At 42.3% G+C, this 15,778-nt stretch overlaps 1 protein-coding gene across 1 annotated transcript in view; it reads left to right on the top strand.

The window, feature by feature from the left end:
- The window catches only part of ARHGAP42 (Rho GTPase activating protein 42), a 301,803-nt gene that overhangs the window by 262,386 nt on the left and 23,639 nt on the right, over window positions 1-15,778 (top strand). The window contains exons 7-10 of the mRNA XM_044285062.1: window positions 177-281; window positions 1,551-1,680; window positions 9,468-9,568; window positions 13,346-13,455. Coding sequence (XP_044140997.1) covers window positions 177-281; window positions 1,551-1,680; window positions 9,468-9,568; window positions 13,346-13,455 — 446 coding nt within the window. The remainder of the gene's footprint in view (window positions 1-176; window positions 282-1,550; window positions 1,681-9,467; window positions 9,569-13,345; window positions 13,456-15,778) is intronic.

The raw sequence follows: 15,778 nt of genomic DNA, 5'->3' as shown, positions 1-15,778 counted from the left end.
GTCCTTATGGTGAAGTCATATTTAACTGATCCTTGAAGGAGCGTGCCTTTAAAACGAATGATGCGCCATTAATTGCAGGTGGTTGCTTATCTGAGGTAAATCTGCAGCTCATGGTGTTGACTTTTCCAGGACTGGATTATTCATGGCTTGTTTTTTTTTCTCGCTTACCTCCGCAGCTTTTGGCGTTCCTCCAGGGCCTCTTTACCTTCTACCATGAGGGATATGAGCTGGCAAGAGAATTTACACCCTATAAGGAGCAGCTACAGTTCAATTTACAAAACGTAAGCAGCAGCTCGGCTTATTACTGAGCCGCATGAGTAATTGAATTCTTGTCATTTATCTGGAAGCACATAATTTGTCCTTAGAAGGGTTGTCCTATTACTACAGCTTATTCACAGAATAGAGGATGTGTCGGATTGGCAAGAGTCCATCTGCTGTGGCCCCTGCTGATCATGAAAACAATAGTGTGTTCTCTCTGGTTCAATGGATTGGCAGACACCATGTGTGTCCGCCTCTCCATTCAACTCTATGGGACTGCAGGAGATAGCCGAATACAAGAGTTCGGCCACCTGTGGCAGCCCCATGGTGGTGAATGCAGTAGCAATGCTCATGAGTGTCCACCACTCCATTCAAATAGGGGAACATTGGCCCCTATTTATGTGATTGAGAGGTTGGACCCCAGCCAATCGGACATTTATTTTTTATCCTGGAATAACCACATTAAAGGGATGTTCCAAGATTTTGATATTGATGGCCTAGCCCCTAGGTAGACAGCCTTCAGGGTAGACCATCTTCAAGGTAGACCATCTTCAAGGCAGATCATCTTCAAGGCAGACTATCTTCAAGGCAGACCATCTTCAAGGTAGACCATCAAATTCAGACTGGTGTAGATTTGAGGCTCCTCATCCCACTGATCAGCTGTTACCTTTTAGTGCCAGAAGTTGGGTCTGGAACTACACAGCTCCGTCCATTGTGGACTGGATGGCCCTGGTTACTGCGGTGCTACAGTAACCAGCTCCATTCATGATGGTCGGAGCTATGTATCTTCCGGGGCCGACTTCCAGAGCTATAAGGTAACCGCTGATCAGTGGGGGTGTGGGGTGTTGGACCCACCTCAATCTGATATTGATGGCCTACCCTGATACAAGGCTATCAATATAAAAATCCAGGACAACCTCATAATTCCTAACCAACCATCCAACATGGCTCCTCTCAAACATTGTGGGGAGGGGTGCAGTATTGGTCTCCCACACATCTGATATTAATGGCCTGTCCTGAGATGACTATGTTTTGCTTAGTGCAGGAACTGAAGGGTCCTTGCCTGACCCTATGTTTCATCCCCGACCCCTCAGGTTCTTTGCTAAGTATAACACACTTTGTTTGATGGTCGGGGTTTATCAGCCTCATTGGTCCTGATGTCCTTCACTAAGAGCCTCTATAGCAGATTCCACCATATTTGATGGGAATGCTGCACTATTTTTCTTGTTGGTCAACCCACCAGACCCCATTGTAAGTTGTAAACCTTCAAGAAAACCTACTTTCTTTTACAGACCCGCAATAACTTTGAAAGCACCCGGCAGGAGATGGACCGTTTAATGCAGAGGATGAAGTCTGCAGACCAGGACTATCGACCGCCCAGCCAGTGGACAATGGAGGGTTATTTATATGTCCAGGAGAAGAGTAAGTCTTCATCTCTGTTATCACATTTATGTCTCTCGTCTCTCAAACATTGTGCTTGTGGTTTACAGTAATCCTATTTGACCTGTGATATCCGAGAAAATGTGTCCTCTGAGGAGCTGACCTATGTATTTCACGAGTAATTATCCTTCTTTGAAATTGTAATGCGGAGATGCTCAGCATTCCTGAATCTTCATTGTGTCGGTTCCCTTGGCCTCTGCTGCGTCGTTCTGAATTGCTCTTTGTCTCGTTAACATGTTTACGAATGTGAGCTTCTAGAAAACAGTGTGCTCCAGGCAAAACATGTACACTGTGTCATGCCTAGTACAGGGCCCGAGGGGGTGGAACATGACACAGGAATTCAAAGAACACCAATGAGACAATCCATGGGTCATGCGCTGTCCCCTCAGGCTCTGCTATAGCGGTTATGGCAGCCATATTATTTGACACCAAGCATTCTCAGAAAAAATAAATAATTAGAATACGGATGTAGTAAAGTTAACACACATGCTTTATGACACGTGTAAGGCTACTTTCACATTAGCGTTTTTTTGAGGATCCCTCATGGATCTGCAAAAACGCATCCGTTACAATAATACAACCGCATGCATCCGTCATGAACGGATCCGGTTGTATTATGTCTTCTATAGCCATGACGGATCCGTCTTGAACACCATTGAAAGTCAATGGGGGACGGATCCGTTTTCTATTGTGTCAGAGAAAACGGATCCGTCCTCATTTACTTACATTGTGTCCCAGGACGGCTCCGTCTTGCTTCGCACCACATTGCAGACAGAAAAACGCTGCATGCAGCGTTTTGGTGTCCGCCTCCAGAGCAGAATGGAGACTGAACGGAGGCAAACTGATGCATTCTGAGTGGATCCTTTTCCATTCAGAATGCATTAGGGCAAAACTGATCCGTTTCAGATCGCGTCTGAGAGCCCTGATCGGATCTCACAAACGGAAAGCCAAAGCGCTAGTGTGAAAGTAGACTTATCTAAACTAAATGGGTTAAGCAAATACCTTCAATTGCTTTTCAATGGCTTTTGTTTTAAGATAACGAGATAAGTTAGGAAATTTGAGTTGAGTTTGTGTGTTAACCCTGCTACATCTGTAGGTTGGTACTGAGAAATATTAAAGGGGTCATCCCATGACTAATGTAAAAATTTTATATCAGACATCATATAGTATAGGACAATCTCTTTCTAGCAAAGCTAGAACCAGCCCTGTACCTCACATGAATGTAGAGATCTCCCCATCCCTATCTCAGCTCAGGAGGCAGTTGAACAATGAAACTGAGCATGTGCGACCTTCTCAGTGAGCAGGACAAAGAAATAAGATTAAAAAAAAAACAGCAGGTGGCGCTATACAGATACATTTTATTGAATAACGCAGTGACTGTACTAAATTTTTTATGACATGCAATTACAAAAGTATTCAGATCCAGGGGCTGGTTTGAAAAATGTACAATATTTTTCTTGGGACAACCCTTTAAAGTATCAACAAAATATTATTTTAAAGGAGTTTACCTCAAAGTTACACTCTAAGTAGCACAAAACCAAAATGTGAAACTATCATTCATGTTCGCATCAAAGCCAATAAATAAGGGAGAATTTAGGGGGAGATTTATCAAAACTGGTGTAAAGGAAAGCTTGCTTAGTTGCCCACAGCAACCAATCAGATTCCAACTTTTATTTTTCAGAGCTGTTTTGCAAAATGAAAGGTGGAATCTGACTGGTTTCTATGTACAACTAAGACAGTTCTACTTTACACCAGTTTGATAAATCTTTCCCTTAATTTTTTACAGTTCTCATAAAGGCTATGTTTGAATAGAAGCCAGCGTGAATTTGGCTTCCACTAACTCTCCATGATCAACTGTTATCACTGGGAGAATTGTGCCAATTCAAATGCATGAATGGAACAGGTCTGGTAGAATGGGAGCTGCACTCATTAAACCCTCTTCATCCTGACGCAGTACCCCAAGAACAGGGTCAATACAAAGAAATAACTAATGTACAGTTAAATTGTTAAGCTAAATGTTCTAAATTTATTGTATTTCTGTACCTTATAACATTGTATGGATAGTTTAGGGTCAACAACCTTGGATTATCCTCTTATGTTGCCAGGAGGTGGACTTGGGTCCACCCCCTGATTAGTTAGTCAGTCTAAGCTTAGCTGCACTACAGTGAAGAGCTATATGTGCAAGCTCTTCAAAGCTAAGCCAGAGCTCAGATAACCTTCATCTCTGAGACATCTGCAGCCAAGGAAACAACTTTATCATCAAAAGTGCTTCAAAGAAAAGGAAATTAGAAGGTCCAGAATCTACAAGGCCGTGTACTGGGGTCTTTCAGCAAGATATTGAGTTATGATAGAGAGACCTTTCTTCCTGCTAAAGGGTCAGAAATGCATGGTCAGAGAAGTATGATAGAGCAGCAGATGATCGAGGACTAGGTGCACAGCCCAGCCAAGCCTGTTGGAGCTGAGTCGGCACAGTGGCAGTGGCCAGTATCAGGTGTGGGGCAGATGAAATGGGACTGTCCTGCCAATGGAGTGCTAAGACTGAATGGCTGTGCTCTTCCCATTACTCATGTCTGTGAAAGTGTGATGACAAGGCTTGGGCTGGTTAGAAATTCTGAGATGATTGCCTAAAGAGTTCAGTAAAATTGAGTCTTGCTATTCTTCCTTTCAGGCCGCATTGTCACAAACATCTACAGTATGTACCAATCTTAAATCCTAAGCTACATGTGTGACAGTGATTGCAGAGAAGCTTGAAGATGGCTCTTATTGACTGCCACCATCCACCACTAATGGCAGCGATTGGAGAATACTCTGATCCTGGCCATCTAAGCATCGCAATCAATGCTGATGATTGTGCAGACGAAGGAGGGGCCTCCAATTGTCATGTCCTTTTTTCCTAACTTGGTAACCCAAGCCTAGTTTTACACTAGCGTTAGGGAGATCCCTACCGGAACAGTCTGCCGGGTCTCTCGGGAACTGGCATTGCCGGAAACTATATGAGCAGCAGTTTTAGTCCGGACGATTTTCTGCATATTTGCCGGGTTTAAGCCGCTTCTCCACCAGTTCCCATTATAGTTAATGTGGTCAGACAGCATTCATGTAGTTTCCGGTATTGCCGAATCCAGAGAGACCCAGCTGGCTGTTCCCTGCCGTAGCAGCCTGCCGAATCTCTTGAGCACTAGTGTGAAACTAGCCCCACACTTATCCCCACACCTTTCCTGACCTGTTTAATAAATGTATGCCCTGTCTTTATTTATTAAGTTTAATTTATTAATTTAACTGAAACCCTATAAAAAGGCAAAAAAAGGGAATAGCTTTTTTGATGCATTCCCCCATGCTAAAAGTTTAATGTAAATTAAATGCTACTCATATGTTTGCATGACAATGATTCCCTAAAAAATATACAACCCATCCTGCTGAGGTATTTCAGGATTTGGTTCTTTTTTAATTAGCCCCCCTATTGGGTGGTAGCTAAAGAAAGAATTGTAATCAAGTGCTCTCCCATGATCTGGTCTGGCACCCTGGCTCCGTTCATTCATCTTCTAATTATTGGCTTGTTTACTTCTGGCCAGGGTAGGGATGTCCCCGGCCTCAGCTGGGACATGTGCAGCTTGGGGAAACATCCCTGCCAAGGCCAGTCATTGGCTGCAGGAGCACAAGTCACCATATCCAGAAGTAAATGAGATGGGAGTGAAATTAAAAAGAGACCATGGAAACCATTTTGAAGAGGTTTTCAGAATACTTATAGGCTATCAATATTAGATCAGTGGTGGTCCAATCAGCTGTTTTATTGGGATCTGCTAAGCAGTCCTTTCCTAGACTATTTCCGGTGTATCAAATCGAGACAGGAAGTGGAGAGCAGCAGGGATCAGTATTGTTGAGACAGCAGTGGTGGGGGAAGAGTGAGTATTGGGTTCTTTTAAGTTTTTAGGTCCTCTGAGCTACTTCTGGAAGCCCCGTTAATGGTATATAAAATATGTTATAAAACTAATCTGCACAGAATGTTCAACAAAACACAAAATGATTTTCAAAAGCAGAGATTCACTTTAATACAATTGAGTAATTGAAGTTCTGAACCATCGATAATTGGGATTCTGATGTTGGCCCCAGTTTTAGATCCTTTCTACGGTATCTTTTTTACTCTTACACAATATACTTTGTAGGCTCTGTGGATTAGACAATATCAGTGGTGGCTTTAGCCCGTTCTTTGGTGCTTTTTGTATATCTCATTTACATTTACAAGCGATGCAATTACTATGTTCGGCGCCTCGGTTAATAGCTTACACCATGTTTGTGACTGCACGCATTGCTGGATTCTAAGCCTCGCCGTGAAACAGCTGTAACATTATTTCAATTAAAAATTAATCTTTCTCCGACATAAATGTTCTGAACCATAACCTAAAAGCCAGAGGATATAAAGGGAATCACACTTCACAGCTGCTTTCCTTGTGCCGAGCTGCCCAACCCCAGTGGTTATAGGATTCATAGACATCATAGACTTCTCTCATATACATGTGGGGCTTGTGTGCTAGAGCTGTTGCAGATAGATTCTGGCTTTAAGTCCAATATTGTTGCTTGCTATATCAAAGGGCTAGCGGAAACCATCACCATGGGTTTTGCAAAAACAGACGATGCAACAGCACTCTTCAAACACAAATAATAACGTAAATACCATTGTAACTCACTGTAGAAGATGTCAATGCTGCATTATAAATGAGAGATTCTTGGCAAATACATTTTGTACAAAACTATTTGTGCCTGTCTGCCAACGACAAGGTGATCTCTTCAGGACAGGAACCTAACACTAAATACTACATCTACTGGTACCATATTAGCCTCCATTAAATTGATGGAATGCAGGTTCCACATGCATGCCGAGCCCACTCTGTATTCCACCTCTCCTGATGCCAATACGGCCTCCAATAAATACAGCCTTATACTTGCAATAATTAAAATCAGCCTATAGGGAGGACAGGTTAATCAGGAGTGCATCACCATGGGTTTTCATCCATGCAGTTCATGTAATAGGGGGCTGGGTGCTTAATATTAGGTCTGGGATTGGGTGCTGAATACACAAAGTAATAGAGTTGGATGCTGTCCGTCAGCAATGGGGAGTCTTGCTGGGACTTCCCACTGAGAAGGTGTAGGTGGCTTTGCTCTGTTCATTGTATAATAGAGGTTGTCCAGCCTTTGCTATCTCAGAATAGGCCATCGCTTGCTAATCAGCACCTGTCTGATAGGTTGTATCTCCAGAACTGGTACAAAACAGCTCCATTAGCCTTGTAGGGGTGGGAGCTCGTTACTACAGTGCTGCTCCCACTGAAGTCAATGGGAGAAGCGTTTCAGTGACAACCTCTGTCCACTAGATAGTTGATGGAGCTGTGTAGTTTTGGCACCAACTTCCATCGGTGGAGCTACAACCAAAAAACCTATTGACGGGTTTGAGGTATCAGACCCCCACCGTTTAGCTAGTGATGGCCTATGACTTAGTAAATGCTGGACAACCCCTTTAATAAAAGAGGGTAGTAGTATTGTAAGTACTTTAAGGGACTTCTGTAACTTTTTGGATTTTTCTGACTACCGAAGAAGTAGAAAGGGACAGCTGTGACTAATAGAGAAGTTAGTCAGTATGCATTGACTACTGAGAAAGAGTCCATTTCTATTTTCACAACTTTTTTGATTACTTGGGGAGTAGAAGAGGGAACACTGTTTCTACTGGAAATATTTGAGGCTGCTGTAACTTTTGGGAAAGTGGAAGAGGACTGCTGTGATAATCGGGGAAGTGGAGGGTACCTGCTATGACTGCTGGACAGGTTAGGGGGTCTGCTGTGACTACCGGAGATGAGGGGGTTCTGTTGTGAGTATTAGGTTATTGGGGTCATGCTGTGACTACTGGAGAAGTTGGAGGTGCCTTCTGGTGTGCCTGTATAAGAAGTGGAAAAAAGAGTGAGGGAGACATAATTTTTCTACCTGAAAAGAAGGGAGGGGCAGTGCTGTAACTATTGGGGTGCCCTATTCTAACTTTTGGGGTGGGGGGCAAGACCTGGCTCACACATCCTCGTTTCCAGTGTACTTGCATCAATCTATCTTCCAGGTTGTGAATCTATCTCTATAAGGTGTTGGCTCTCACACTAGACCTGGCTAGGATTTGTCCAGGCCTTCCTTAGGACTATACTCACAAACATTAGGTTTAGGGGACACTTTTCACAACTGAAATTTTTTTTCATGTGGCCTTTACACAAGCTACATAGTCATGTGCAGTGCACATTCGTAAAAGGTTTGCAATGCATCATTTTTAGAAGGACCTCGTGGCTCCTTACAGCAGCCGGAGATGTCATACACTGTAGAAGGGTGAGATCTCGCAATGTAAGATGTGACATTTCTATTATTACCAAATAAGTCGGCTCTGAAGGAAATGTCACACGCCTGTCATCCTTGCAGGGACTTATATCTTGATACCTGTGTATTGTATGTTACTGCTGCCCTTTATTAAAATGATTTATTTCCAATACCTTAATAAATAGGTCTTACTGGGTGTATGGGAATGGGCCACGGTAGTCCTGTGAACGTGATGCATGCCCAACAGAAAAGGTATATGACTTTAAAGGAGCTGTCATCTCCTGACAACACCTTCCAAGAATGTAGCCATCTGGAAATTTGACCAAAATGGGTCTGTTTTTTTCTAAACCTTAGCGATCAAATCATCTGGTCATAATCAGATTTTTTGAGGTTACTCGAAGCTTGCATGCTTACAGGATCAGACTACACAGGATGTGTTTGTAGTCTGTTACCATGGCAATATGTACTTTTTTTTTTACTTATAATCAAAAGTTGCTTCTTTTTTTTAGTTCAGATGTGTTGGAGCAATGCAAGAACATGGCCGTAACATGAACATAGCCTTTAAAATTTCCAGTTACTTCTTGTTGTTGAATACTTTTGTGATAAATGCCCTGTTTGCACCCGTTACCACGAGTTAAACTTTAAATATGTCTTTTTTTGGGTTAGGTTATGGCTTATTTTCCAGTATCGGTCTATGGAGGATACTTATGGTCTGCTCATACAGGATGTGTTTTGTGTTGCATTGGAATCAATATGTTCATAGACACCTGTAACCTGCAAAACACGTCTAATCCAACTGCTGTTCCAGCTAATGAGCCCCAATGGGGGAAGCAGCTGTTCCTGTCTGTTGTGTTCTTCATGTATTGTCCCACTTGTGTCTTAGAAACGGGGCCAATGCTGCTCTTAGTTCCAGTTCCATATATCTCTAATTAAGAGAACAGCTCATTATGACAGGGGGAAAGGGAAGTCTGTTTGTTGAGCTGAGCGTCAGTGAAAGGTCAGGCTCTTTGGATGTTCTCCAAAACTCAATTTATTCATCATGGCTAAAATACTAGAGACTCTCTGGTTCTAATAAAACTCAGGATTTTATCATAGTGGGTTCGTCTATACAGTTCCAAAACGTTTGTTTAGAAAATTATTTTAGCTTTGACATAAAATATAATACATACTATATAGTAAATATATTATCTATTAAAGGGATTGTCTTGCACTTTCAAAAAGGGTCTACTTTTGTTTTTTTAGAAACAGCCCCACTCTTGTATATGACCGGTGTGTGGTATTACAGTACCATTTGAATGAGCTGCAGTACCAGCCACAGCCACAAGGGGTGTTTATGGGGGGAGGGGAAGAAGCCGTGTTTTCTAATATCAAACAACTCTTTTAATTCCATTTTTTATCTTATTTCTAATTAACTGTTAAAATTTTGTTTATAGGGCCGCTCGGATTCACATGGACGCGGCATTACTGTACTTATGACAAAAGCAGCAAAACCTTTACAATGAGTGTTTCCGAAACCAAATCTGGTGGAAAAGTGGTAAGCAATTTTTGGAGATAATTTTATTATGTTTGTGATAATAGTTAAAAGGAATTTTTTACAGTAAGACAACCTCTGCACATGTGCCCTCCTTCCAGGAACCCCCTTTATTAACCAGAATGGAAAACCACCGAGCAGTCATACTGTTTCAATGGTGAGCGCAGGAATAGCAGAAAATAGAGATCTCTAAGGCTAGTTTCACACTTGCGGCAGGACGGATCTGACAGGCTGTTCACCATGTCGGATCCGTCCTGCGGCTATTTCGCCGTGCCCGCGGACCGCCGCTCCGTCCCCATTGACTATAATGGGGACGGGGGCGGAGCTCCGGCGCAGCACGGCGGTGCACGGAGAAAGCCGCCGGACTAAAAAGCCTGACATGCAGTAATTTTAGTCCGGCGGCCTTTCTCCATGCACCGCCGTACTGTGCCGGAGCTCCGCCCCCGTCCCCATTATAGTCAATGGGGACGGAGCGGCGGTTCGGCGGCACGGTGAAATAGCCCCAGGACGGATCCGAAATGGTGAACAGCCTGTTGGATCCGTCCTGCCGCAAGTGTGAAAGTACCCTAATACTGCTTATTGTTAGAGAAGCAATAGAATCAAACAGGTTGAAGTCCTACCTGTCCACAAGGCTATCCTTAGATACAATGTTGTCCTTAGCAATACCTACTGTTGATGCCCCCTTATACACAGTACTGCCAAATTACTGCACCATTAGATGCACCTGATCATAAGACGCACCTAGGTTTTAGAGGAGATAATTAAGAAGAAAAAATATATTTTTCATTAGATCTCAGATCAGACCCTATTCCTTATCAGACCCCCATTAGACCTCAGATCAAACCCCCATTCCTCAACAGACTCAGATGAGACCCCCAGATGAGACATAAAATAAATAAAGAAGCTTACCTTTCCTGCTTTGGATAGAGCCACGACTTGCAGATCCTGCACTCACCCCTCCCCGGTCTTCTGCCGCTGCTGCGCATAGTGTGCGCTTACGCTATGTGACATCAGGTCACATCACTACATGCGGCACAGGCATAAGAAGACCAAGGAACAGGTAGAACAGTCAGCACAAGGAGAGCTGTATTCACGGCTCCCTGGTCCTACTGTGTGCTAGTGAGTGTTTCCATAATAGAAGCGCTGGCTAATATTCGCTTCATAAGATGCACTGACATTTTCACCCAACTTTAGAGGGGAAAAAATTGCGTCTTATGGAAATACAGCACATTGCTGGTGTCAGAATAACACTGGTCAAAACCCTAGGTCATGAAGCTACACATTTGCTTTTCATTAGATTTGAACACCAAGTGTGGGATCAGGGGTGCAAGCTCCATGTATCCAGACCATTATTGCCTTAGGCATCCCCTCCGGGAATGACAGGTAATGCACTACCTCCTATGGCATACTATGTGGTGGTCTGCTGGTCATCATAGAAGAGAGACTGACGAATGCTATCACCCGTCAAAGTCTCATGACTAAAGTCAGCTTTAAAGGGTTCCTCCACCAAGATCAATGATGGCATATCGATTAGTTGAGATCTTCACAACGTTCCACCTTCTGCTTTGTTTTCAAAACAACCTTTGGGATCTCTATATAAACTTTCTGCAGTGCCCAATTGTAGGGTGTGGATCCTAGATCTAGTTGGCCAGTGTGGCGAGTGCCAGAAGCAATAAACCCTGACCACATGCAGTAAAGTCCAAAACCATAAACATGTGTTACCTTTAGTGTCTAGTGCAGCATGGCCTTATAGGTTTTCAACCTTCTGAATAAATTCAGACCTTCTTTCTCAGTAATTCTCAACAAAGTTAGTCTTTTTGGCAACTCTTACCTTCAGGAATGGTGTTTTACTGGCTAATAGTTCTTCTTAGGGCCTACTTAGCAGAGCACACCAAGGTGGGACAAGGTAGGTCAGCTTGCAAGGAAGTCACTAACAGAACCAACCTGTCTCCTGCCAACTAACTAATGCTGCCAGTTAACTATTTCCTCCATACACAGTCTTACAAGGCACTTACTAATGTATTGTGATTGTCCATATTGCCTCCTTTTCTGGCTTGATTCATTTTTCCATCATATTATACACTGCTTGTATCCAGGGATTATGACCACCCTGCAGTCGAGCAGAGGTGGACACACTTGAACTATAGGAAAAAGCGCCGGCCTATGTACACTCCTATACTCCTGGCCACCAGAGAGCCTTTTCCAAAAGTGTGAAAGCACGGCCACCGCTGCTGGATTGTAGGGTGGTCATAACCCCTGGGTTCCAGCAATGTATACTGTGATGGGAAAATGGATCCAGCCAGCAAAGGAGGCAATATGGACAATCACAATATATTAGTAAGTGCCTTGTATTAACTTTCTGTACATGATAAATGCCATTTGCTGAAGTGAGACAATCCCTTTAACCCCTTAACAGTGATCGGTCACTGCAAGTCTTTCCCTTGAGAACAAAAGCATTGGGCATGTTGAAATCCAACAGCAGAATTAGTCTTTCTACTATTAGGGGAAGTTCAAGCAGCCACCATGCACATTAGATGGTTAGCAAGTTCCGCTGAGATCGTCAGGTTTAAGCAACAATTGTCTAATGGGTATGGCCACCTTTAGGCTTGTAATTTGGATGTTTTTAAAAATATATGTGGAGAACCTCTTTGAAGCTCTAGTGGTTTATTTCCCTCATTACTTTCCTAATAGTAATGATATGCTTTCCTAATATAATAATTGCGGACATAAAGTTCCCCGTGATACGTACTATCTATAATTCCCATATCTTCTAGTAACACGAAGTAACATTAAAAAACTAATTGTTCAGGGATATTATCAGTAAAGAGAAATACACCAAAATATTGATCTCATGAATCGCAGCCGCATGAGCAGAAAATGTGTGCAGGGTAAAATCTGCCTAATTGGATATACAGGGCCAGGTTATTGGCAGTTGCCTAGGGCCCTCCTCCACCACAATGTTCCACCCAACCACTACCAGCATCAAGAAGTGGGAGTTTAATGGGGATCTGCTGGCTCTTGTGGCATGGCTGTTTTGCACAAAATAGCAATTTTGGTTCTGAACTTTATATTGTGCCATCTTTCTGTTATTCCCCCTGGAAATGTATAAATAAATTGATAATGGGTGTTACCATTCTCTTTGTCAATGGGATATGTACCTAAATGTTAAACCACTGTGATGCCTGTGTCATATCCACTCAGACTTTAAAGGCTATGGATTTTTGTGACTGCCTTGTACTCATTTTGGGTTAAAAAACATTATTATTAAATATTTCCGGCTGTTTTTGAGATATAAGTGTTAAAAATCAGTCTGATGGCTTATGGCTTATGTGAATCCTTATCTCTTATATCCTGAATTAATAAACAATTATTAGAGCTAAAATGTTATTGAACTAATAAGACTATGGCTTAAATGAGTGTTTATGAGCCCAGGAGATCATAGAGACTACAATTGGAGCCGTCAGCCGATGGGACTTAGAAGAGATAATGTGAAAACAGACTGAATTTTAATCCCTGTAACTCAAATACTGCTGAAATTTTTTCATAAAGACCAATTGAAAAAACTGTAGCCCAAAATGAATAAAATATAATCATAAAAAAATATTTCCCAGAAGGTGTCCACAGCCTTTAAATAACAAAAAGTCCCCACAAAATTTTGGCCCCACAAAAAACATAGGCTGAGAAACAAAAAAAAAGGGTGAATATTTGTTGGTCCTGATTTAATTTTGGTGGTAATGTGATGTGTGTACTTTCCATTCACTTGTCTTGCTTCTCTTTTAGAATGGTCTCATCTCCAACAGCCCCGAGATGTTTAAGCTGAAAATGTGCATCAGGCGCAAAACTGACTCTATAGACAAGCGCTTTTGCTTCGACATAGAAGTCATAGAAAGGTTAGTCAAAGAACTGTAATAGACTTCTTATCAAATTGATTGACTTTCTTAAAGGGATATTCTGGTTTTGAGCACTGTCTGTTCAGTCTGGACCACCAAGGTGTTCACAATATAGAGCAGGAAGGTTAAATTTGTGGTCCTCTACCTATTGTGAAGCTACAACTAACATCATGCCCGGACAGACTACAGCTATCAGGGCTTGACAGGAGTTGTAGTTTTGCAACAGCATCCCTGATATATAGGCATACGAAATGTGGGGCCCAGTCCTACTTCGTCCCATTTCCTATTTAGGACATCCTATTTAGCACACCCTTTTCCAGAAGGACTGCATTTTTGGCTATCTAGGTGGACATGGCCCCAGGGGTCATGGTAAAGGGCTTTGGGAGGGGGTACAGTACCATGATGCAAGATGTCTAATAGCCTCCCACAAAAACAGCACTCCCGGTCTATGCAGGGCAAGCGCCAAGCAGTATATAGTGATCTTCAGATTCTACGTTTACATTATCATAGTAAAAAGTGCCTTTTTTATGTTTATGCAGTCCTTCATATTGTCTTCTAACACTTTGGGAATCTGGAACCTCATTGTATTTCAGGCGTCAATGAGGCTGTGGGCAAAAACTGAAAATCCACCATGGAACCACCCAGGAACCTGTACAGGAAATAACTGTCAGGAGATGAGCAGGCCAACATATAGTTTTATGAGAAAATATTCAAAACTAACCTCCTGCTTATTTTGGGCAGCCCTGCTCACTGACTGACAGCCTTCCATCTATCAGCATAGATACAGAAATAGCTGTCAATCACTGAGAGGACCGCCCACTGGACTCCTAAGCATAGAAAGAGCAGGGATTTAAACGAATAAAGTAGACGTTCTACTGAATCTTTTCCTATAAAACTATATATCAATCTGCTCAGCTCATCCTGCTCTATGACCTGCTGCCTGCAGACTACATGGTCAATGTGGCAGGATCACTTTAATTTTAGAACAGTTTCCAGGCTGTACAGAAACAGTTTCAGATCTGCACCAATTTTTGCTTATGATTACATTTGACAAATTTTTGGCTAAAAATCGTGTTTTCAATTGGCCTTTAATAAAATATTGAGCCATTCTGTCACATAGGCTTAACAGTTTTTTTAACTGTGTGACTGGTACTTTCACTTTCACTTTGTGCTGGGTCATCTAGTTATCTCTAAACTACTAAGAGGTCATAAACACTTATTTAAGCCACATTCTTATCAGTAAGATAGAACTGAGCTATAATGAGTGCTTAGGAGTTTAGAGATCAGGAGCCTGTCAGCTCCCCAACTGACTGAAAAGAGAGAAAATCCACAGGCTGCTACAACAGCATCTCACCTCTGTACATAAAAAAAGGAAGCCATATTTTTAATAAAGACCAATTGAAAAAAATATTTTAGCTCAAAATGAGTACAATGCAATAATAATAAAAAAATGACCCCAAAGGTGTACATAGCCTTTAAAGGGTGGTTCTAGAGAATTATAATTTTTTCACTAATAAGATCACTGGTGTCAGTACCACTGGAGTCAGTACTGCCCACTGGCTCATAAGGATAAGGTGTGTATTGTGACTGCACTAACTATCACTGTCCAGAATCCAACCGTCATGCCCCACTACTCTGTGTAGTAACCACAGGTATATGTGCAGTTCTTCATACTATACACAGGGTATTTCCCATATAAACAAGCAAATCAGGCACCTACTAGGACTGGTGGCACCGGAGAGGAGGAAAAAGTTCCTCTTGTATAGTTCTATGTACTATATGTGGCTTCCTCTGTATGGAGCGCATACTTTGAGAACTAGAAGTGTGCTTATGGCCGGGGCACACTTCAAGCATTATCCAAAATTGCAACTGACATCACCAGTACCGTGGATTTTTGCTTATACAAAAGGACACCACATACATAGGACTATACAAGAGGGCACCACATACATAGGACTTTACAAGAGAAAGCCACATACATGGGACTATACAAGATAAAGCCACATACGTAGGACTGTACAAGAGAAAGCCACAAACATAGGACTATACAAGAGGACGCCACATACATAGGAATATACAAGAGGAAGCCACATACATAGGACTATACAAGGGGAAGACACATACATAGGACTATACAAGAGGACGCCACATTCATAGGACTATACAAGAGGACGCCACATACATAGGACTATACAAGAGGATGCAACATACCTGTACATAGGACTATACAAAAGGACACCACATACATAGGACTATACAAGAGGACGCCACATACATAGGAATATACAAGAGGAAGCCACATACATAGGACTATACAAGGGGA

Source organism: Bufo gargarizans, chromosome 3 (genome assembly GCF_014858855.1).
Source record: "Bufo gargarizans isolate SCDJY-AF-19 chromosome 3, ASM1485885v1, whole genome shotgun sequence".
NCBI classification, from domain to species: domain Eukaryota; kingdom Metazoa; phylum Chordata; class Amphibia; order Anura; family Bufonidae; genus Bufo; species Bufo gargarizans.
The sequence above is the reverse complement of the archived record's forward strand: the minus strand, read 5'-3'. Positions and strand labels throughout refer to the sequence as shown.